At 29.2% G+C, this 26,798-nt stretch overlaps 2 protein-coding genes and 1 pseudogene across 2 annotated transcripts in view; 2 read left to right on the top strand and 1 right to left on the bottom strand.

The window, feature by feature from the left end:
• Positions 1-13,433: 13,433 nt before the first annotated feature.
• Positions 13,434-16,843, top strand: LOC148572482 (uncharacterized). Its single transcript, XM_088507533.1, has 7 exons — positions 13,434-13,730; positions 13,876-14,023; positions 14,069-14,578; positions 15,369-15,779; positions 15,841-15,909; positions 16,125-16,285; positions 16,394-16,843. The coding sequence occupies exons 1-7, from the start codon at positions 13,434-13,436 to the stop codon at positions 16,841-16,843; spliced, it is 2,046 nt and encodes a 681-aa protein (XP_088363659.1).
• Positions 16,844-23,443: 6,600 nt separating this feature from the next.
• LOC107633622 (putative 2' cyclic ADP-D-ribose synthase BdTIR pseudogene) lies at positions 23,444-24,294 on the top strand (annotated as a pseudogene).
• A 257-nt stretch (positions 24,295-24,551) lies between these two features.
• Positions 24,552-26,798, bottom strand: part of LOC107631023 (Transducin/WD40 repeat-like superfamily protein) — a 28,767-nt gene continuing 26,520 nt past the window's right edge. Inside the window, exon 3 of the mRNA XM_088509036.1 lies at positions 24,552-24,853. Within this exon, the coding sequence (XP_088365162.1) occupies positions 24,846-24,853 (8 nt within the window). The 3' untranslated portion in view covers positions 24,552-24,845. The remainder of the gene's footprint in view (positions 24,854-26,798) is intronic.

Genomic DNA, 26,798 nt, shown 5'->3' with positions numbered 1-26,798 from the left:
ATTCTACAAGTATTTAAATCATACACAATATCCATTCAACTAGCACCCTAGGGTATTAGGTGTCCGAAATCAAAGTATAATAAATACATTGTTAATTACTATGACAGTCGCAGGTCAAAGGAAACTCTATTACAATGTTCATCTTGAGAATATCCTATTGACAAATATGCAGTAATTATAAGCATTAGGAATTCTCAGAGTGAGTCAGTTTAATGGTCATATCTCTATATGCACCATCTATATATATAATTTAATAAATGAGATTTATTAATCTTTATATATATATATATATATATATATATATATATTGATCTTTCCGGATTATTAATGTCTTTTTTAATAATCCTATGACCAAGAACAATTTAGATTAAATTATAAAAGATTCATCTCTCAATATTGTGATCACTATCACAATGATAAATCTCTAAATTTAATCAAGGACGTTATTATATTAACATTTTAATATAATAACAATAACAAATTATTTAACACGTCATTGATTGGATTGTGGTCATACTACTTATTCCCAATAATCTCCCACTTGCACGAGAGCCAATCATGATAGATTGGATCTTGGGCATACTATTATCACAATAATCTCCCACTTGCACTAGAACCAATCAATCATGTGTATAATTTTTCAATGCACATTTGTGTTTATCAAAACTCTTTTGACCTTAAACACATTTGCTCTTGAGTATATTTACTTGACCTTTTGTAAAATACACTTAGTGCATAATAAATATCACATTTTCTCAAAACATGAAATCTCCCACTACAATAGTGCATAATTTTATTTTAAGAACAATCCTTATTGAACATGATTATAAAAAAATTAAATAACCATTAGATCTATCTTTATAGAATTGTATCATTATACAAATATGCTACTTTTCAAAAAATTAGTTTGACGATCAAACCTTTTATACTTTTAGTAGAAAAATATATCGCTTATTGAGTGGTAAACAATTATAATAAAAGTAATTGTACTCTCATTCTTTCTTTAAGATGGAATCTCTTTTCTAAAAAGGAGTTTAACCTCTTATCACAAATACTTTGTCATAAGAAGAGTGATAAAAATAATCTCATTATTTCTTTAGGATAACCAATAAATCTCATTTATCGGATCTAATATCAATTCTATTGTTGTGCAATCTCTTAACACATATAAGACATCTCCAAACTCTAATGTTCTTGAGTTTCAGCTTATGCCTTTTTCATATCTCATATGGGTAAAAAATTGATTTAGTGATAAATTTGTTAATTTAGCAATATTTCTAAAATGTGGTCTAAATATTTAACAAATAGTGATCCTTAGCTAATTTTTTTGTTTCTTAAACATGATGAAGTACATAGAGTACTAATATTTGTGCATTGAGAGAATCTCATTCTCTATTCAATAAAATATCAATTAGATAATTAGAGATTTTACTTTAAGTTCTTATAATAAAAATAATCAATATCTTTATTATTAGTCAAACCAACGCTTAAGAGCAATTTTGATTGGCATCCTCAATACTCATATTGAGTTTTTTTCTAAAAAGATCACAAATATTAAGGCCAATTATAAATTGTTTGTAACAAAATAAATCTTCAAAAATGCTTGCAAGAACAATTCTCGCAAAAATCATTTGTCTAATGGCATTCTAACTTCTAAAGTTGCTTAATTCAAAATATATTGGCCAATACTCCCATGAGTTTAAATAAAATCTTTGATAGTCATACTATCTTATTTTGTTCAGTAATAAATAGTGGGTATATGCTTTTGAAATTAGAACTCGTGGTTGTCAAAACAACCCATATTGTAATAAAATAATATTTTAGATACTTCACAAGTACTGACTATTCTATCACCAATTTTATTAGACAATATTATTTCAATAGGATTATCATGTCCAAGATAACCCTTTCATACATAAGAACAACTCTCAATGTATAGCCAATTTATTACTTTCAAGTATGTCATACGAAAGATTGACATATTTAAAAATTTAAAATATGAAAGTAAATTAAGAAATCTATATTTCTGTCAAAATTATTTAGAATCACGAATGAATATCTTGGTTGTCAAGTTGTTACTCACACCTATTCCAAATAAACATGATTAAATTGTATCCCATACAATTATAATCCCAAATAATTATCGGGTTGTCAGACAATTATTTAACTGAATTATATTTTATACCCCTAGGTTGTCTAGGTTCAAGTATAAAATTAATTCTCCTTATACATCATCATATACATAAATAAATTCTATCTTTGAGTACAAGTCTCCTGATTGTCAGGTTGTTCCTTGTAAACAAGAGATAAATTTATTTTTAGCAAACTCCTAACTTTTAGGATTTATCTCACTTGTTAGAGAATTTCTACCAGTATTCATAGATTAAATTTTATACTCACAGGTTGTCTAGGCAAAATATAAAATTAAATTCCTAATACATCAAATGTATATACTAATTATTATCTTAAAAATAAAACTCCTGATTGTCAGGCCGCTCTTTATAATCAAGAACATTAGAAAAATTAATTTCTAAAATTATAGTGTTCAAAATACATAAATCACATCAAAATTTAATTTTTAATAGACTAACTTTTAGCCTTATAAAACTATCAAATCAAATTTGACATTCTCAATATATATAAATAAAAGAAACAAACAAAAAATTTATTTTTGTATCTTATTTCTTTTATGTGACCAAAGTCATCATGAAATCAAATCAAATATTTGATTAAAATTATAACTATTATTTTTAAAAAATAATAATTTAATCATAATTAAATAATCAAAATTAAAAATAAATTAACTATTAATTTATTAGAAAATCATTTATATGAAAATAACTACATCACATGCTTAAAAAATTTTTGGAATTAATCCTATTAATTTACAAATTTTAAGAAAATAGGAATAAAATTTAAACACAAAAAGCTAAAACTCTGATACCACTGAAGGATTACCATGTGTTCATAACACGCAGCGGAAGAAAATAAGGTAATCCTAAAGATCTATTTTGTACTTAAACTTTATTCCAATAATATACAATATATAGATCAGATCTAATACCTGTGTACGCTAGTAAAAATCCTTTTCTCCTTTGATGGTACAAAGGCGCTATGCCTATCCACACCGAGACCAACCTCTGCTGTCAACTCCTTGACCAATGGACATCTGATCTAAATTGAGAAACCTCTTGCAACTCTTTGCATGCCATAAAATTCTTTTCCAAAAATCAGGCTCACATACGTTTATGTGTGTAGAGGTAAAGGAATAAAATTCTTGTTATTCTCTCTTCTATGTGATTCCTCTATCTTGGCATACACATATATATAGTACGAGATTTGTTAATGATTTTAAATTTGAATCTCAATTCAAATTTGAATTATATCTTGAAATTCTAAATTTGAATCCTTCAAATTTTATGAATCATATCATAACTCAATTTGAAAACAGAATCAGTTAGGATCTCATCCAAATTTAGAAATAGAATAACTAATTATTCTCAAATCTCATTTAATATTCTCAATCATCATACTATTATTATATTCTTGGTGCTAGCAAAGAATATAATAATATTCCATTTGAATTAATATAATTATTTATTTGGTCAAATCAAAATAATAATTAAATAATTCTATAGCAAAGATTAGAACACTCGTTAGTGTGTGACCCCATAGGTTCAATACTAAGCGGTAGTAAATTAGTCATACTAAATTTACTAATCAAGGTTGGCGTCTAGCAACACTCCTCAACGACCCGATAGTATGAATTAATATATTTTTACTAAGAACCTCAGAAGAACAAAGTATAATTTCTTCCATCTTTCCAGTTCTTGGTAACCCTTAGAGTATGGTTTAATTGTCAAACTCTAACTTGTTACCATTATTATAATGAACTGTAAATGACCTAAGAAACTCATTTCTTCATTCATTCAATCCCCTTGGCCAAGGTTTTATTCATCTCAGTCATTATAATCAGAGCTCAAACTCTTTACCGAGAGTTGACGGATTCCTTATTGACTACTCATTAATTCTACAAGTATTTAAATCATACCCAATATCCATTCAACTAGCACCCTAGGGTATTAGGTGTCCGGAATCAAAGTATAATAAATACATTGTTAATTACTATGACAGTCGCAGGTCAAAAGAAACTCTATTACCATGTTCATCTTGAGAATATCCTATTGACAAATATGCGGTAATTATAACCATTAGGAATTCTCAGAGTGAGTCAGTTCAATGGTCATATCTCTATATGCACCATCTATATATATAATTTAATAAATGAGATCTATTAATCTTCATCCAATGAAGACCATTATATATATATATATTGATCTTTCCGGATTATTAATGTCCTTTTTAATAATCCTATGATCAAGAACAATTTAGATTAAATTATAAAAGATTCATCTCTCAATGTTGTGATCACTATCACAATGATAAATCTCTAAATTTAATCAAGGACGTTATTATATTAACATTTTAATATAATAACAATAACAAATTATTTAACACGTAACTGATTGGATTGTGGTCATACTACTTATTCTCAACACATTTATTTATTTCCTACAGTATCTCTTAAATCGACAAACTAAGAATTAATCTATTGTAAATTGTAATTTTATTTAACATTTGTTGCTAATCACAATAAATTGCTGCATGCACACGTGGGTTTCAAATCTCGAACAATTATTTAAGCAAAAGTTAATCACTCTAGTTTTATACCTTAAATTTTTGTTTTTGGTTTAAGAAGGACACAATGGCCCAATGTTAAAGTTTAACAGACAACGGGGTCAGCCCATATGCATATCCTTAAAAGTTGGACTGTTCAATTCAAATTTGGCTCCGTCAAGACCCAAAATAACACTAGTTTCATCAATGACAAAAACAAATTTCAAGACCAAAAAAAAAAAAAAAAACTTGTTTTTGCCACTTAGTTACAAGGATTTCGGATTTTTTACCCATATAAAATAAAATAAAATAAAATGGTTATTTGTCAGATTCTCCTAATCTAATTGTGATTACAAATTTGTCCTTCTATATATGTAAATCGTTACAGCTATTGAAGTTTTATAATTTATTTGTAATACCCAAAAACTTGCAGATTTACTATGGAATTTTTTAATTCCATTAATAAGTAAATGGGTATATAGGTTTTACCGTTTCTCATAAAACTTACTCACCTAAGACGATTTACGACCAAATTTTTTAAGGTATTTATTATGGTACGATGATAAATTCATACGTACCGATATGTTTAAAATATAGACAAATAACAATAAGATATGTGGAATTTATTTTCCATGTCAGCATTTAATTTTTTTTTAAATATATAGTATATCACCACTTTTACTAAAACACCCTTTTAATTAAATAAAAATAAAAAATATTTATTTATTTAATTTTATAAAAAGATTTAAACATTCTTCTTTTATTTGATTAGACAAAAATACCTTTTTAAATTAATCAAATCTTAAAATTCAATTTATCCTAATTTTATAGTTCAAAAAATTGAAACAACAAAACAAAAACACATTAAAAAAACAAAAAATTAAAATTGTTCTTCATCTGTGTTAAACATATTAAAAAAACAAAAAACCAAAATTATTCTTCATCTAGGTTTAGAAACCTTCTCGTTCACGCCTCTGTAAGTTTCAGTCTTCTTCATCTTCTTCTCTCCTCTTCCTATCCTCTTTCTCTCTCTCTGCTCCTCGATCTCTCTCATCTGTCTCACTGGGCGTCGCATACAAAACGCCATTGTTTTGCTGGGATGCCCTAGCCAATTACCCAACCCAGCAACCTTAGCTCCACACAACGGCTAAACGCGAACCCATCCCTCCCATCACCCTCGAGCTCCTCCTTCCTCTCTCCGTCATCGATCTCACTCCCTCACCTCCGTCCATCTCCCGCCGCCGTAGCCGAAAGGAGCTTTAAAGCCACCGTCGTTATCGTGCAGCTCTGTTCCACCATAGTGCAGCTACTGTTTCAGCTTTAAAAGCACCGTCGCGCAGCTCGGTTCCATCGTCGCCGGGCTCGCCTCCGTTTTCCGTCGCGCATCTTTGTTCCATCGTGCCCGGTTAGGGTATCCTGGTCAGGGTCCACCGCCAATGGCACGAGGCCCGGTGGTGGGCCTCCATAGCCTTTCCCTGTTCCGCCACAGTTTGGGCAGCGGCCTGTGGGTCCTCCACCACCTAGTCAGATGGTGAGAGGGCCTCCTGCTCCGCCAAGGCCGGGGATGCCCGCCCCGCCTCCGCCTCGTCCTAGGATGCCTCCTCCACCTGGTAGCGGCGTTCCGGTGTTCGAACCTCCTTGCCCAAGCATGCCTCCTCCACCGAACCCACAAAACCAGCAACAGCAGTAGTGGTAATGAACTAGGTAATTTCTTATTTTTTTTCTTCTTCTATTTTGATTTGTTTATGATAACTAATATAGCTTGTGTTTTATGGTTATCTAGCATAATTTGCGTAGGATTATATTTTTCTTTTTGTTTTTGTCTAAGATTGTGATGTCTTGATGGACAAGAGTGGTCATGGAAGTTCATGAAATTAAGATACAATGGAAATTTACAGTTTTGAAATAAAAATGGAATTGTTCATCGTGTATTTTGGTATTATAATTTGTAGATCTGTTAGAATGCTTTCACTAGAAGCAATTAGCTGCAGAGAAAGAAGACAGTATTTGGCATATATATCATAGTCATACTCATAAACAGTTTATGAGTATACTTTTGGATATAGGGTATAATTCTAATGAATCATTTTGTTAGTTTATGATTGAGTAACAGAAGGAAATCAGTTAGTTGGTATGAAGTTTATTAGTATAATATGCAGCGTTTGTTTAGTAGCATTTCATTAAGTTGCATTGTTTAGGTATATATTTTATAACACAACAGGATAAATATACAAAAATACTATTAACTTAAAGATTGAAAAGAGTGTGAGGAATATATCGTGCGTAAACATGGCATTAATTGGGAAATTGATCCCTAGACTACAATAAATAAAGAAAAACAAAAATACAGAATATACATATAAATATAAATTATAAAATATAATTACATAATTTAACAGTAAACTATTGCTAGATATACGAAAACAACGAAAGATAACGAAACAAAATATCATGATGATGTCACTTTGTTACTAGTAAATCATTGAAGTGGATAAGGATTCATGAAAAAAGTATAAACTTTATCCTGCTGTAACGATTTATTTGTTAATGATTTACTTATCAATGGAGTTTAAAAAAATTGCTTATAAATCATTGTAGGCGTTTTGGTATTATATATTATCAGTGATATAATTATTTGTGTTTCTTTTCATTAGTTTAATTTTTATTAAAGAATAATTTTATAATATATTATTAAAATTTCTATGATCAAAATATCTAAAATTTAATTTATGTTGACCTCAAAAAAAACTTTTTAACATAAAATAATAAATAAAAAGAAAAATAAAAATGTAAAATCCACGTAACTCTAAAAAAAAATTTAATATACAAAAAATATAACCATTCATAATAGGATCAGAAATGAGAATTTCATGAAAGACATTATTGGATTAGTCCTATTATACTTGGTCCTTCGTAATATCTTCAGTCTTGCATTCTGAAATTAATAAATCATATAAAATAATATAATTTAACGAATAACTTAAGAGCTTTTTCCTGTAGGATTTTTGTTTTAAAAATTGGTTTTTAAAGAATACATCATATGTATACAATTAATTTAGATATACACTAAAATTAATTACTAATATAAAATATATATTAAAAATAAATTAAATAATATATATTTATATATAAATATAATTTATTTTAATAACTAATTTTAATATAAATAATATTTTTAGTAAACAAATAGTATAGAAATTAATTAAGCGTCACGTTAGCATTTTCCTTAATAGGAGCTGCTGACTCAAATATGCGTTGGTTTTGAAGTTTGAAACTTTGAAATAGTGAGTTGCTTACTTGCTATATGCTTACACCGTAGAATGGTTAGAACAGTGGCCATCGTGTAGAGCTTTTCAATTTTTGGCATCATCTAGCTATATAGTAGTGGATTCCAACAGCACTATGTATATTCCACCAATTTTTCGGGCATGAAGGAGTCTATTAAAGAAAATATAAGCTACAAGTCGAAATCATTTACCAGCTTGAAAACAACCCAATTTTGCTTCATATTTTGCAACATTATTATTAGAAAAAAGATAAATAGATCCGTAATTTTTGTCTTGCGGATATTTTTATTTTTGACCAATTAATTTTTTTTTAAGTTATTAACCTCTTTAAAAGTTAAACAGATATATCTATTCCTTCGTTCATATGAATCCGTTAGATCTAATAAAAATATCTCTTCCTTGTCTTCCTCTTCTTCTACCTCGATTACAGAGGTCTACGCTCTTGAGGAACCACCCTTCTCAGCGTCCACCTCCCTTCTTTTTCGTCTCCTTCTTCTTCAACTCCTCTTCCTATGGCTCAGTTTCTCTCCAAAGAGGACAATCAATGCAACGTTTATGATAGTAACTGGGTTTGACATGAGTCTTACCTTCTCTACCACTTTTCTAATTGCTTCTTCCTTGATAAGGTTTTCGAATTTTATTAGATGAATAGCAAAATAAGTTAATCCATATGACCATACCAAGAATGAATTAAGCTTTTGATTTGTCAAACTTATAGCAAAGACCTTAGAACGAAAGGAATTGAAGAACCTTATCTTAGAATTGTATTAAAGACCTTGAAAGCTTGTTCCTCGTCGAGTGGGCGAGTCTACGTGGGTCTAGTGCAAACTCTGGCCTAGGCTTCCAATACTGTTTGGTTCAGTTTCGGCATTGCTGGATCATGGTACGAGAAAGATAGAGTCGGGTTCCAAAAATCAAACTCGGGAATCTCAAACTGCTCGACAGGGGCAGAATCTAGCACTGCTTTCACCGGCAAAGGCAACATCTAATCCACCTGATCCATCGACGGCGACAGAGCTTCAGGAATGGCAGAATCGGGAAGCGAGTGCAGCTTTGGGATCTATTGGCAAAAATCGAGCAGGTGGAAAAAAGAGAAAAAGATTTTAGCTTAAGGAGGACTTTTAAGGCGATGACTGATAAACTGATGCAGCTATTTTTTTTTTTGGAGATGGTGCAATAAATGAAAAACACAAAGATAATCTGAAGTTGATGGTGGAGGGCTACTAATAAAAAACGGCGTTGTTTTGAAGCAGGGGTTTATATGTCCTGTTTTAAAAACTCTCCGTCCACGTTTGTATTCGTAACGGTCAGGTCAGCACAACGAGAACTATGTTAGACTTTTTTGTTGAGTCTGATGGATCCATATAAATGAAGAGATTCGTATGTCCAACTTTAAAAAGATTAGAAATTTAAAAGTATTTTCAAATGGTCAAAGACAAAAATATCTACGGGGCAAAAAATCAAAAGCCTATTTATCATGTTCTATTATTATTATTATTATTATTTTATGTTAACGTTTTACAGGATTTTTCCTTCATAAAAAACAATTATTTTGACAATTATCTAAAATTTATGGTTCAAAATCTATGTCTAGAAGTAGAACCAACTCATCTTTATATTTAGGGATAAGTATTGTTTTAGTTCCTATGGTTTGGGGACAAAATTAAAATCCTGTCTAACTTTATTTTTAATTCAAATCGTCCTCGACATTTCATTTAGTATTAAAATCATCCTTTTAAAAAAATAAAAGACAAAAATACCCCTACTGCACCAGTACTCACCCTGCATTCTCCACCACCACCATCATTATGCACCAGTACTCACCTTACGTTCTCCCCCTTTATTCCTACCAACTATCAGATTCAAGAATCCATAATTCATAATCAACAACAAACATTTAAATAAACATAATTCATAATCACTAACAAAAATTTAGATTTAAGAATCCATCATCAACAATAACACAACATTTAAATTCAAGACAAAAATTTCAAGAATCCAATCCTTCAAACTCAACAATGATATTACAATAATTTATATATTTTGAAAATAGGACAGAAAGAAAGATTAGGACAGAGAGACAAGAGAGATATAATAAGCTTAGCAAGACAGGAGAAGAAAGAGCAAGGAAGAGAAAGGAATAGTTAGGCAGTGACAGTAAAAATCTGTCGTTGCTGTCACCACCATCGAAAGAAGAGAGAGTACACAGATATAAGAGAGAGAGAGAGAGAGAGAAAGAGAGAGAGTCCATGCCATTTGTCTTCAAAATTGTCGCCGAAAAAGGGAGAAAAGGAAAATCGGAACCCGCTGCTCTTTGACGGTGATAGCGACACTCAATCTCGCCAGTGACATACCTTCTCTTTGCCGGAGCTTGCTAATACAGCATTGCCATACTTTGACGAAGAGGACTTTAAGGACAAGAGAAGCCACCGGCTTGATCGTCGTGGCTGCCACTGCTCATCCATGCCGCCACTGAGAGACCGAGATTGTAACGGAGAGGTTCACCTCCATGCACAACCCATCTCCATTGCTATGGTTTCCCTGGTTTTGCATCGCCTCTACTCCTCCCTTATTTCACTTGAACTCGTTGCTTCTCGTTCTCTTCAATGGTGCCGTTTTGATACGCCGCCGCCTTTGCATCTCCTTCTCCTTCTCTCTTTTGCTTCAAAGAAGGAGATTTGGTCGACAATGATGACGGCCCTCAACCCTACCGATACCATCTTTTTTCTTCTTTTTTTTCTTCTTCTTCCACCTTCTTTGCTTCTATATGTTTTTTTTTTCATCTGAATGTGTGTGTGATTGTTAGTGATGGTGATAAAAATAGGGTTCGTAAAATAGGATTATTGAGATAAGGATAAAATTGTTAAAATGATGATTTTAATAATAAATAAAATGTTAAGGACGATTTTAAATTAAAAATAAGGTTAGGGATGATTTTGATTTTGTCCCCAAACCATAAAAAATAAAACAATACTTATCCTTTATATCTATAAAAAAAAAGTGCATCAAAATTCAGAGTTTGACCTGAAAAAAAAATTGATAGTAATTAAACAATGTTAGAGAATATTAGGAATTTAAATATTAATTACATTGATCTTGATTGATATTGTTGTAAATAATGAGATATTAGATATTTATTATTTAATTACTTTTTAATTTATTCATTATCTATAATACCTTATATCATATTTTAAAAGTATTTTATTATCAATTTTATTATTCTTGAGTTATTATCATAACTCTAACCAATTAAGTATTTGTTACAAAAAAAAATAGGGAGTTAACTACAGAATAAGCCAACAAAGTCAATCTCCTTTATTTTTTATTTTAAAATTTAAAAAATTAAGATAGTGGAGAGTTATTTGTTTTATTTTATTTTGTAACATACCTGTTTTTCAACTAGTTGGTTAGAATTGGCTTCACCTCTAATTGATTTTCTAACAAAACTGATTTGATAAATATTATATTTTACAGAATTCTAAAGTATTTAACACAACTAGAAAATTGCTTAATACAGACAGATTTACAGATAGATTTATTCTTTATTACAGACAGATTTTTGTTACCGACGAATTTTGTTCCTCTGTAAAAGCTTCGTCGAAAATTATTTACCGACAAATATTTTTCGACGGTAATTTACCGACTGATTTTTACCAGTTACCGATAGATTTTCCCTCGGTAAATTATCCACTCCATTTTCCTAGAACTTCAAACTTTCTGACAGATTTTCCGTCGGTAATTAGAGACAGATTTTCTAATGAATTTTCTGTCAGTTATTATAGACAGATTTTCCGACGAATTTTTCGTCTGTAATAAGAGACAGATTTTTCGATGAACTTTTCGTCGATAATTAGCAACAGATTTACCGATAAATTTTCAGTTCAACTTTATACTAAACTTGTCAATTAGCTACTGGACTAACGTTTGAATGACTGCACATGAATCTCAGTAATTAGACATATTTTGAAAGTTAGCTTATAAAATAAAGTCTTTGGGACAGAATGATCACTTTTCCCTTTACTAGACCAGTACTATGCTCTAAAATCACTCCTATCTCGAGGGTCCAACTGAATATATATATAATACCTGAAAGTGTTGTGACTTGTGATATAGAAATTTATTTTCAATTTAATTAAGAAGTGAGAAATCAATTCACATAGTAAATGCACTTCAAAAAGGAATCAATCTTTTCTGTCATTAAGAAGAAAACATGAACAAGAGGGCAAGGATAAAGAAGAAAAAGAAATAATTAAAGAGTAGTAAGATATGTAAGGACAAAATTAAAGAGTGAAAAAAGATGGTACCAGCATGATGGAACCCAAAACCAGAACAAATTCGGATTCTGGAGGCAATATTCAATTCTGGAATGGTGAAGTTAGAGATAAGGAAGATAAGGATGCAGTTATTTTGAATCATTGCGAACATCAAATCCAAGAGGCTTGGAAGCTTCTTCAATTTTCGATATGATTTCGTTCGGATGATGTTGTGAAGTAAAATGTGTTTCTCTCTTTACAACTCCCTATAATAATTTGATTTTAAAAAAATATAATTAAACAAGCTAAGCATCATTAATCATTAGTCATTAATCATTATCAACATTTCTCTAATCAAGTACAATCACATAGATAAAAAATAATTCTCTTAAAATGAGTTTTCATGCAAATTATAAATAAATTTGTTAATATGATCAAATTAAAGATCAAATATCATATTTTACTTACTGTTTGCTACTCAAATAAGCTATCAAGGTTAAAGCTTTGTGATCTTAAAATGAGTTCAAAAGCATTCATTGAAACTGATTTCTCTTTTCTCTCTGTCACTACATTTTCCTATACATAAATAAAAGAGAATTAACTTAATGACATTTCTGCATATCAAAACTCTCGTATGATAAGCAAATTAAATATTTTAATAAAATAAAATAGTACCTTAGAATCATTAAAAGCAGCTATATCATCTACATTTACATCTTCTTCCTATGTAAAACTTGGTAGCTTATATCCTTTTCTAAACCATTCATCTCTCAAGAGTTCGAGAATTTTTATCCTCTGCAAAAATGCAACTAAATATAAATAAAAAGGCAAAAAAAATAGTATAACATTGTAACAACTAAGACTAAGAATCTGGGGGAAAATTTCAGTTTAGATTTTAAAACTCACCCGGAGAGGATTTGGATCCAGAATTCAATTCAGAATTTTTTTCACCTCGGGCGAAAACCAAGATGGACATGTGAATGGAGTCTTTTCAATCTGAAACACATGCACATAATTCAGTCCCCAAATTCAGTTACATTTAACAAAAGAATTCTCAAAGAATACGATCAAATCAAGCCTACAGTCAACCGTTGCGTATGTTGAGAACGCGCGGATACTATGGAAAGATATCAAAGAATAATTTTTTGCTGTGAACAGACCACAAATACAACAACTGAAGTTAGATCTGACAAGATGCAAGCAGGAAGAGATGGCCATGACGGCGTATTATAGAAAACTGAAAGTACTGTGGGATGAATTAGCACAGTGCGAGCAAATTTCTAAATGCACATGTGATGTATGGAAGTGTGGGTTTGGCTCTCAACTTGAGAAGCAAAGGAAAGAAGATAGGGTCCACCAATTTCTGATGGGTCTAGATGATGCGAGTTACGGAACAGTGCGGTCAAATATCCTGGTAACAGATCCTTTGCCAACGCTAAATCGTGTATACGCAATGCTAGTCCAAGAGGAAAGAGTGAAAACGATGGCTAAGGCATCAAAAGAGAGAGAGAGGGTTGGTTGTGGGACTCGCAATGCAGGCAGGGAACAGAACAAAAAGACGAGAAGATCATAGCAAAAAATCAACAATATGCTATAAATATGACAAAAGTGGGCATGATGTTAAAGAATGCTTTCAGATTGTGAGATATCCAAAATAGTGGGGCAATCGATTGAGGAATGAAGGAAGAGACGGTGGCAAAGGCTATGGACGACAAGGCACACGTATTGGAGTAATTCCAGCACGTGCAAATGTGGCAGACACTGATGGAAGTGGCAGCCATGCTATCAACACGGAAGACAAGAGACGTGAGATATCATGATTGACTAATGAGCAATGGAACGTATTGGTAGATATGATCAACAAGCAAAAACCAAATGAATCTGAGAAAATGACTGGTAAGCGAATTTTTGATTTATGGATCATTGATAGTGGAGCTTCCAACTACATGACCGGAATCCTGAAAATTTTATGTGAAAAGAAAACTATACGTGGATGTCCAGTAGGTTTACTGGATAGAGAGCAGGCGATAGTGTGCAAGCAAGGAACAGTGATTATTGACGGAGGACTTGAATTGAAAAATGTTCTCTATGTACCTAAATTAAAATGCAACTTACTCTCAGTTTCTCAATTAACAGAAGCAGAACATTGTCTAGTACAATTCACTGACGAATTTTATGTCATACAAGACCGCACTTCGAGGACGCTGATTGGAGTGGGTGAGCAGAAGGATGAGCTCTATTGGTATCGTGGGGCACACAAGATTCAAGCTTGTCATGCCAAAACAGAGAATCAACTAGTCCTTTGGCATAAGAGACTAGGGTATCCATCATTTAAAATTGTGCAAATGCTCCCCAATGGAAGTGAGAAATCTACAAGCAATGAGATTTGTGAAACTTATGAAAAATCCAAATAAATAAGAGATAAGTTTCCTTTAAGTTACTATCAAGCTTTCAATATTTTTTATTTAACCCATTGTGACTTATGGGGACCCTATAGAACTCCCTCCTCGTGTGGTGTTTCGTATTTCTTAACTATTGTAGATGATTGTTCAGGAGCGATTTGGATATATTTGTTGAAAGAAAGGACTGGGGTATCAATTATGTTGAAAAAAATTTTCACGTTGGTTGAACGCTAATATAAAAAAATATGTTAAAATTGTGTGATATGATAATGGGACATAATTCATGTGTTTAAAACAATACTTCTTACAACAAGACATTGTTCACCAATCGTCATGTGTTAATACACCGCAACAAAATAGACGAGTGGAGCACAAACTTCGACATATTCTCAATGTTGTTAGATCATTATGCTTTCAAGGCAATCTTCCTATTCGGTTTTAGGGAGAATGTGTCTTAACTATTGGCTATTTAATTAATCGTACCCCATCCTCAATACTGAAAGGCAGGACTCTATATGAGATTTTTCATGGACTAATTTCAAGTTATGAGAACTTAAGGGTTTTTTGCTCTTTGTGTTATACTCAAAATCAAAATAGGCAACGAGACAAATTTGCCAATCGTAGTAGAAAATGTGTGTTTGTCGGGTACCTTTTTGGGCAAAAAAGATGGAAACTATTTGACTTGAAAAAAGAAGTTTTCTTTGTCTCTTGTGACATCCATTTTGTTGATGATATATTTCTTTTTCAAGAGGCTCAGGGTTTGGCACCGGCACTAAGGATTGAAGATATTGGACTTCTTGTAACAGAAATAATTGTTGAAGAAGACACGTATAATAGGCCAATTTCAGAATCCATACTTGGGCCTATTACTCCACATTTAAATAATTGTGTTGGGGAATCCCTCATTGAAGTATCTATTGACAAACAAGGGGGACATGAACTCAATGAAGAGATTGAAGACTACATCGCTGACAATGCATCGGAACCAAGTACAGCAGAAACTATGCCGACTTCTGATCTACCACTAGTCACAATGGAAGTTCTACTTGGTCGGGGTCACCGCATGAAGACACCCTCAGTCAGGTTACGTGACTTCGTCTCTACTGCCATGATATCAATAAGCCCTGCTGACCAACCTCCATCTCCATTAAAAACTTCATGTGTGTCTTATCCTATACAAAATTTTGTGAACTATAATTCTTTTTCTAAACAACATCGCAGTTTTCTTGCCTCTCTCCAAACAGAATAAGAGCCCTTATTTTTCTCACAAGCAGTTAGAGATCAGTGTCGGTACGAAGCTATGTCCCAAGAAATTCACGCGCTTCAAATCAATGACACTTGGAAGCTCACAACCCTTCTCCCAGGAAAGAAAGCCCATGGACGTAAGTGGGTTTGTAAAATTAAATACAATTCTGACGGGACAATAGAGAGGTTCAAAGCAAGACTGGTAATTTTGAAAAATAATCAAGCGAAAGGCTTGGATTACAATGAAACGTTTTTTCCAGTGGTGAAGATGGTAATAATTTGCACAACACTAGCAGTGGCAGCAGCCCGAGATTGGAAACTCCACCAGATGAATGTCCACAATGTATTTCTTCATGGAGAGCTTGATGACGACGTTTACATGAAGCTTCTCTCTGGTTTTCAAGTTCCTCAACAAGGGCTAGTATGTAAGCTTCAGAAATATCTCTATGGCCTGCGATAGGCTCTAGGTTGCTGGTTTGCAAAATTTTCATCTGCCCTTCTTCGATATGGTTTTCAACAATTCCCAAAGGACCATTCCTTGTTTAGCCTTCGCCACAATAGTGTGCAATTGGTAGTTTTGGTATATGTTGATGACCTTGTAATTGTAGGAAATAATAGTGCTGTAATTCAACGTTTCAAAGAGTATTTGCACAAATATTTTCACATGAAAGATTTAGGCCGGCTGAAGTACTTCTTGGGAGTTGAGGTTGCCAGATCTCAAATTGGAATCTTTCTGTGCCAAAGAAAATATATTTTAGACATAATTACCGAAATAGGACTTCTAGGTGCTAAGCTTGTAGCAACACTGTGTGAAGAGAATGATCGTTTGCGGTCAGCTACAGGTTCTCTTTTATCCGATCCTAGCATATATCGTCGGCTTGTTGGAAGACTGATTTATTTGTGTTTTACTCGGCCTGATCTAGCCTATAATGTTCACATGTTATCCCAATTCATGCAAAATCCATGCACCGAATACTAGCAAGCCACTTTACGTGTTGTATGCTATTTAAAGGGACACTCTGAGCAAGAAATTCTTCTCCCACGAAAAACTGATTTGCAGCTCTATGATTCGATTGGGCTAGTTGTCCACTTACTAGCAAGTCAATTACAGATTGGTCTTGGCAACTCATCAATATCTTAGAAAATTCAAAAACAACAGACAGTGTCTGCTTCTTCTGCTGAATGTCGTTCAATGGCTCAGACAACAAAAAAGTTAAAGTAGATTAAAGATATACTCTCCTCATCCTGTTTCTATTTGTCTCTATTGCGACAATCAAACTGTTCTTCACATTGCTAAAAATTCAGTTATTTTCTACAATAACTATTCATATATTATTTTTTATCAATATAAATTTTTAAAATAAATAATTTTATAGTATTATATAATAAAATAATATGAATAATCCCTGGTATACAGGAGTAATTAATTAAACGGAAAACCGGAAATCATTATTACGGGGAACTAAAACGGGATGACTTGAACATTTCAAGTTCGGCACTCTAATCTAGAATCATTGACATGCTTCTTACTTTACCTATTGTCCATGAGGGATTTCACATCCAAAAAAGACTTAATTAACGTTACTTTTAATACTAATGCTCTTCTTTTACGCTCGATAGCTATATTTTCACATCCAAAAAAACACTATTGATCTATCTGTTTCGCATGCATGCTATTATGAGCTAACATTTTTCATGCATTATTCTAGAACATACATTATTATGCATCATGATAAATTATGAACTTGCATGGAAAGATTTCTAGAACAGCTTGCTAATATGGTGCAGATAACTATAAAATGATAATTTAAACTAAAGAAAGAAACTAAAACTCATAAAGAATATAATTTATACAATTTGTGTTAACTGTTAAAGAATATAAGAATGAGCAATGTTTTATAACAAATATTATTATTTTTAGTCTGTATTTATTTAATAATAATTTGTATTTATATTTACGAAAATTTTATACATAATAAATATATGATAAATCAGGGGCGGAGCTAGGTACAAGGAAAGGGGGGTAATGGCCCCCCTAATTTTAATTTTTTACATGTAAATTAGATGTAAATTTCAGTTTAGCCCCCCTTAAAATTTTATTTTAGTCTTATTTTATTGTATAAATATTTTTTGCCCCTCTCTAATATTTCTTCTAGCTCCGCCCCTGTGATAAATACTATACCCTACTTTCTCTATAATAACATGTAAATTATCCTTTTTGATGTGTCATATTTTAATGGGTGTTTATTTATTTTAAATTTTTAATAAAATTTGTTAGAGGACTAATTTATCTAATAAAATAAAAAATAAGAAATTAATTTTCGGGTCATTAAAATTTGTTGGGAATTCAAAAAAATTTAAAAAATAATGTTATATATTATTTTCTTATTTTTCACACAAAATTTTTTATTTTTAAAAAAATTAAATAAAAATCTAGACCTTCATAAAAAATAATTGCAAACTAGCTACATTAATTTTTATAAAACAAGATATAAAGTTTTTCAATTTTTTCTTTTTTTTTTTCATATAATTCAAAACCAAATTGTATAGAATAAATTTCTAAATTTAAAGATCTACTTGACACAATAAACTTTTTAAATTGAAAATTTTCACAGTGATACTAATTTATGTTTTTGTTTTTAATTTATTACATTAATATTTTAGTTTAGAATTTAGTTAATATAAAAAAATTTTTAAATTAATATTTTAATAAATATATAACAAATGTATTAAAATAAATATCGAATTAGAATGTGACACATTAGAAAGAATCACTTATATATTATTTTAGAGAAGATAGGATAACATTAACTTAAATATATAGTTTATATATATATTTATTAGAATTTGTATATATATGAATACGGTTTGTATTTATATTTTTTGAAATTTATATATATAAATTAATAAAATTTATTTATTAAAAATAATTTAATATTTACGCTGTTCAAATAATAAAAAAAAATTGAAGCCCACTATTGGTAAAAGTATCAATTTGATGAGAACTGACTAATCAGAAAAACAAATGACAAAATTGGAGCCCACTATTTTCCTTTTGAAGATAATAAAGTTATTTAATTAATAACTGAATTTGATACATAGAATCTTGCCAGTACTTATCAAACCGATCAAGTCAATTAAATACCCATGTATATATGTCGTTCGATTTATTAATTAATAGGATCCAGGATTCATACTTCTTTATTAACTTGAACCAAATGAAATCAAGAAAAGTATTTTGTATTAGGGCAATGCTACGTAACTAAAATATTATAGATAATAAATAAAGATATATGACTAATAGTATTTGTGTTTATAAGAGAATGTGAATCACTTTTTTAATTTAATTAACGCAATTAAATTTTTTTATTATTAATTATCTTTCCTTATTTAATTATACTAAAACTTAATTCCAAATTTAATGTGAATCAGATTGCGAAAATTTTTCCTTCATTATTATTACATGTATTTATAATTGTATATTTTTTTCTTCCAAATAAAAATTTTAAATTCTTATATTTTTAATTAAAAAAAAACTCAAATCACCTCAACACATTTTATAAAAAATAAAATATTTTAAATTTGATCAATTTTTATTTATTGAAAATTAAAAATATCTAAAAAAATTAGCACCAATTTATTGATTATGGATATTATATATATAAAATTATAAATATTATACGTATAAAAATATGGATGTTAAATTAGAGAATTTAACAACTTCTGGTATACAACTCATATTTTACATATAGGCTATTATAAAATAAAAAAATTAAAATTAAAAAATAAAATTTAAAAAATAATTATTAACTTGTCGTATTAAAATCAATAAATAAGTATACGTATGAATAGTAAATAAAAAATATTAAAATTATGACCCTTTGGTGTACATGTAAGATAATTTGAAATATATAACAAGACACATAGTTTAAAATTTGGTAATATTAATTGTAAAAATTTGTTAATTATAAATATTATATGTATGAAATTATGAATGTTATGAGTATGAAATTATGGATGTTATTAATATAAAATTTTGGATGTTATGTGTATTTTACTTAATTATGGATGTTATGTGTATGAACTTGTGGATGTTATGAATAAATTTATCAATTGAATAAATTAATTTAGGTATTTGACATTTTTTTTTAAATCTAATTATAGTAAAATTTAGAAATATATGTGAATTAAAATAAATCATTTTTACTTTGAAAAGCATGAAATAAATTTTTAAATTATCAAAGACGGTGATTTAAAAAATTATACGTTGATTTAAATGTATAATGTCTTCAAAAATAAAATATTAAAATATTTTGAATCATGATTTATTAGTATATATGTAAAATAATTTGAACTACATAATAAAATATAGTTTAAATAACTGATGATAAATACCATAACGGACAAAGAATCAATTGCAATTATTTAATGTAATTGATATTATAATTACCGTTTTTAAATATAATTATTGTTAATCTTTATTGTATTTTTATATATAAAAATCAAATTATAAAAAGGAATATTAAGTATTGATTACAATAGTGTCTAATAAAAAGGATATGATTTTATAATTAATATCATTAATTAGCAAATTTGATAAGAACAGTGATAAGTAGAATGATAAGAGAGTGAAGTAAAAAATAAAAATGTTATTAAGTGATATAAATAAAATAAAATATAAAAAAATTTGACTGATTATGACTGAAAAAGTTTGGTTACCAAATTTTTTCCTTTGTATTATTGCTGCGTTAATTTTTCAATGTTTCTGCGCTTTATGGCTTATTGGTTGTTAAAACACGTACAACTTTATTTAACCATGCCATGTATGAAGAAGTATCTAATCTAATTTAAGATTGTTGAGTTAACATCAATCAAAATCACCGCGTTTACGAAGACTCAGTATCTATCTGTTAGTTAGAACTTAAAATACAAAATTCTCATTCAGTCACATTCATGATGCATGACATAGTTGTCGCTTTCATAAGAACAGTACTGCTACTTGTTCTTAATTATTTTGAAGCATTAAACGTCTTCTATCCTTTTCATTAGTACACTTTCCAAAGAGAAATGAGGACAATTATATATTTTTTTAATATAGTTATTGATCGTTTTCTACTTTTAAATTTAAATTATAGAATTAGTAATTAATAATGCTTTCTTTATTTAAAGGGTGTAATAAAAAATCCGTTTCCATGATAAGCTCTTTTTTTAATAACAAGCTTGTACCAGCAGCTTAATTAAGACCAAAGTATGCTTCCAATGTCACGGTATGTTTACTAAATATTTAAAGATTTTTACTATTATGAATAATAAAACTGGTAAAAAATAAGTGTACTATATCTTATTATTAGGTGCAATGTTGTGTACATGCATTGTTCAATTAAAAAAGGCAACACTTGTTTTTTTATGCTGATTTCTATCTTTAATATGTTTTGCAATATTAAATTGAAAATAGAATACCATTACTTTTTTATTTAAAATTTATAAAATATTAACTTGACGTATTTTATTTTTTACATATCCAACTTAACTATTAGTATTTACTATTTAAGTATTTAGTCTATCTTTTCGAACCCTATACTTTACATTATTAATCTAAGGTGATATAATTGTTTAGTATTTTTTTTTTATTCACAAGTCAAATATTACTGCGTATACTTAATTATTGAAACAAAAAGTTAAACAAGAAAAGACTAAAAAGAATACTTCTATCCCTTTTTAATTTAAATATAATATTTTGAATACTAAAAATAAGAAATAAATATTTTTGGAATACATATATTGAATTAGCCTAACAAGAATTTTCGTTTAATTTGTGTTTAATCTCAAACTAACTCTGAATTCCCAAATACTTGACCAGACTGTTCAATAGTATTATTCCTTTCCAAGCATATATAGAAGAATTGTCAACTTAATTGTTGGAACAAATCAAATGAGACACTCAGCTCCGTGGGACTAATTTCCAGTTTCGTGATCTTTTATTAAGACCACTTCCAAATATGAAAATTCATAATAGCAAAGCCGAAAGGCAAATTCTCCACTAGCATCAATTCATCATCATTCCTTCTTCTACAAATTCTCCAGAATGCCGGAAAGAAACAAATTCGGACCAAATGAAAGAGAGAGAGAGAAAAAAAAAACCCAAAGTCATAATAATAATAATAATAATAATAATAATAATAATAATAATAATAATGCCGCTTAACAGCCTTAATTTAATTGACAATTTTACATAAAATAAAAACAGATATAAACAATATAATTTGTGGCATAAATTTATATACATTACATATGCATCTTTTTTATTTTTTTATCTTTTGGTTTCTATTGTAACTATCTTATTATATGTTTCAATTGTTTATATAGCATTATTATTGTTGATTTATTAGACAATAAAAATGTTACAACAACTTATATTAATTTAAACTCGTACTATTAAAAAAGGAAAAGTCTAGGGGCAGCAATTTTATCAAATTCTAGCCAGCATATAACCATCAAAGAAGAGTGAGCCATTAGATGAAATCTCACATTAATCTCACACTATTAAAAGTCTCATTAATAGCTATTTGATGGCTATAAATTCCAAATGTTACTACCCCTAACATTCCTCATTAAAAAATATACATTTTTTGTTTTATATATATATTTATATAAGAACTAATTTTTCTTAGAACAGTTGTTAAGTAAGCCATAAAATTTAAAAAATTTAAAATTTTATATTTTCAAAATAATTTAGATGAGTTAAAATTTAATAATTATTACTATTCTTATCTCTCCTTAACAAATATCCTTAAATAAATATAAATAATCATATATATATTTATCTCTAATAATTCCAAAAACCATGATTTTGTCTTTCATTAAGTAATTAGTTAATAAAAAAAAAGACAATTATTATTTTTTAGCTATGGTATCTCTCAATCTGACCAAATTTTCAAGACTTATTTAAACGAGTGAGTTGATCATTTGACCAATCAAGTTATTTAAAACAAAACTAATTAATTAAATGTTAATATTAATTCATAAAGTTTTTTTTATTTGTTTATTGTGATGATGGCCCCAACCCATACCAATGAGGGGTACGGGGAAGCAACGGTATAAGTTTCTCCAAAAAGTGAAAGCAAAATAATTAGCGGACTGACCATGTCAGCGAATCCATGTTTTGGAACTTGGATCCCAATCTCAGAACACATACTCAAACACACATCAAATCAAAATAATATACACTGATGTAGCCGTGTTTGAAGGATAAGCAGTTCCAAACATGAATTCCCACATACATACATTTGTAGTCAACATTTTCAAACACTTTTACTCTTTTTTTTTCCATCAAATACCTAGTATTTTCTCGGGTCCAATCTTAACATGGACTACCCACCTTGAAAATCAAACATCAAACTTTTGTTTTTTAATTAAATAACAATTATTCCCTCATAAAATTCTTCACCATGTACCAATATTTGTGCTATATATATACACCCATCAATTCCTCCCTTGGCTTCTTCCTTCGTATAATGAATCATTCAACACACAAACACAAATAAAGGATTTAAGAGCAACCTTTTAAGCATATATAGCCATGCAGCGTGTATCAGCAACGTTGTGCCACAAGATGGCTCACCCGGCATGCGATGTTTTCATCAACCACCGTGGCATCGACACCAAAAGGAACATTGCCGGCTTGTTGTATGACCGGTTAACGGCAATGGGTGTCAGGAGTTTTTTGGACAGCATGAACATGAAACCGGGGGACAGGCTCTTTCAACATATTGATAGGGCCATTGTCGGAAGCAAGGTTGGCGTCGCTGTATTTTCGCCGCGCTATTGCGAGTCCTACTTTTGTCTCCATGAGCTCGCTCTGCTCATGGAGTCAAAGAAGAGGGTTATCCCCATCTTCTACAATGTTAAGCCTTCACAGCTCGTCGTCAAGGACAACAAGACTTGTCCGGCGAAAGAGCTGCGGAGGTTTAGTTTGGCGCTTGAGGAAGCTAAATATACCGTTGGATTAACGTTTGATCCTTTAAAAGGGTATGTTGCATTAGTCCTCACACATTTAAAAATAAAAATAATATATATAAAATTATATTTTGACATGATTTTTTAGTAAAATTATATTTTAAAATTGGATTAAATTCACTCAATGTAATATAATATAATATAATATTAACGTGGTATATATATTAACATTTTGTTTATGTCATTGAATTATTTATTTTAAAAGTTTAAATTATAAAAAATAAATAAGTAAATAAGTTGAAATTTTTGTTATTATTTATATGTTTATTTATTTGATAAATGGTGTATTGAATTTGAATTGGATGGGTATGCAGGGACTGGTCGGAGATGTTAAAAGACGCTTCAGAAGCAGTGATAATGAACTTACTTGAAGTTGATGAGGAAGAGAGTAAGCGCATGAAGAGGAGGCCTTGAATATTATTATTATTATTATTATTAACAAGTTCTTGTGATCATATTAAATATGATCAAACCCATATACGTACTAGACCCTCTAACATCACCAATAATTCTTTGGCCTTTTAACTAGGTCTCAACACATACATTATTTAAGTTACTATAACTATATTCTTTGATTTTCTTGATGACCCCATACATAAAGAATAGTTTGACTGGCTTAGGTTTCAATCCCTTCCTAGCTAGTGCCATGAGCCGATAGAAGTATAGAACCCACTTTTTTTTTTTTTTTGGGTATCCCCTAAATTCGAGATTATTATGGGATATATATCTGTAACAATCTCAACCTTCAACACTACAATCCAATTAGATAATAATAAAATGGCTTCATTTGGATACTAAATGTTAGTCTGTTTATTACACTGTCTAGCATGGTGGTACCAAGTACTTTTGTGCAATTATTATATAAAAAAACAAACACACACACATATATAATTTTATTAAAGAATGTACTGATGAATGATGATGTTGATATAAGCATTGCTTTATTATTAGTTTCACAATATAGTTTAATTAACTACTATATTTTATGAATGTTAATTGCCATTACAAATCAAGCTAGATGAAAATATGAATAAAATTCCTGTTTATATAAACACATTACATAATAATAATAATAATAATAATAATAATAATAAATGACACTTTTCTTCTTTACGAAATGTCTAAATGATATTTTTCTCTCTTTTATTCCTAAGATATATACTTTTCTTTTTTTATAAGAATTAAATAACATATACTTTAGTCTATTTAACTAAAATACACTTCAAAAATCATTATATATATATATATATATATATATATATATATATATATATTATTGTAATAAATTTTATTTATTTTTAGTATTTTAAATTATTACAAAAATATTTAATTTGATTTTTTATATATTTTATTACTAATGATAAAATATTAAAAATAAATAAAGTTTATTACAGTAAAAATAAATATATTTTTTATATTATTCTAACATTAAAAATAATAAGTAAAATATATTCATTATTTTTGTAATATATTTTATTTATTTTTATTATTCTATCATTAATCATGAAATATATAAAAATTTAAATTAAATATCTTTGTAAAAATTAAAATATTTTATATTATGTAATAATATGGATAATAATATAAGATATATATTTATTGTTAAAGTAATACATTTTATTTATTTTAATATTTTATCATTAATCATAAAAATATGTAAAAAGTTTAAATTAAATATTTAGCAACAAGTTAAAATATTAAACGTAAATAAAAGTTATCAAATTAATAATAAATATATAATTTATATTATTGTTACTATTATATATATAATTATAATCATTATTGAAGAACATTTTAGTCAAATAAACTAATTAAAGAGTATGTTATTTAACTTTTACAGGATAAAAAATATTGTTTAGACATCATACATGAAAGAGAAGTGTCATTTTTTCTAATAATAATAATATCACAGAAAACAAGTTTTATTTTCAATAGATCAGAGGGGAATGCTTCACAACCCTAAACTGATGACCCACAATAAGCTAAGCCCCTTTTGCCCTACACCTACCGGCTACCCAGTTAACATAAAATCTTATTTCGAAATTTTAATAATATTGACCCCCACATGCCCACATCGTTTATGATTTAAAACAGAAAAATAAGTGTTGCCCCTAATTAAGCTATATACCGTGGAATCAAACTACCAATAGGTCAGGATATGATGAATTTCAAATTGAAAGATCTAATTAAAATGCCAACTGATTAAGATATGATGAGTACGTAGTTCCAAGTGTTGCGCAAGACACGCTATAGTTAATGAGTAAATTAGGTTAATGCGCATGTACTACTGAAGAAATCAACCCTTATTATATATATATATATATAATATGGTATAGCTCATGAGACACCAATTAGATTGGTAATGATACTGAAAATTGAAGGATTATAATTATTTGTTTTGTCTCTCAATCCATTTTTTAGAAACTTAAATAATGATGCTTTAGATGGTAACAAACTTGTTCTACAATTTAAAAACTGACTTAATATATAGTTATATGCGAGTAATGTTAGAAAGATAAAAAGTAAAAACTTAAAATCATTTTATTTAATATATTATTAATAATGTTTTTGTTAAAACTATATTTGTTCAATTTTTTTCTTTCACTTTTATCTTTTTAACAATTTTAAATTTCATTCTCCTGTTTCTTTCTTTTTTCTTCTCAAATCCTTCTTAAAGAATTAATAGTGTAAAAGAGAGAAGAAAAAAGAAGTAAAAAAAAAAAAGAATTTGAGCTTGTTAAGAGGGTGAAGGTAAGAGAAGGGGATTGAGCAAACATAACTTTAACAAAAATATTATTAACAGTATATCAATTCCGTTAGTTGTTAGTGAAGAATTTGATGGTGAGATAATATCAAGGTTCTAAAAATTGAACTGGTCATCGAACCGCTCTAGCTATTGGTTTACTGGTTCATAGGTT

Source organism: Arachis ipaensis, chromosome B3, assembly GCF_059453495.1.
Source record: "Arachis ipaensis isolate K30076 ecotype BB chromosome B3, ASM5945349v1, whole genome shotgun sequence".
Classification (NCBI taxonomy): domain Eukaryota; kingdom Viridiplantae; phylum Streptophyta; class Magnoliopsida; order Fabales; family Fabaceae; genus Arachis; species Arachis ipaensis.
This window is presented reverse-complemented; position numbering and strand designations above follow the sequence as displayed.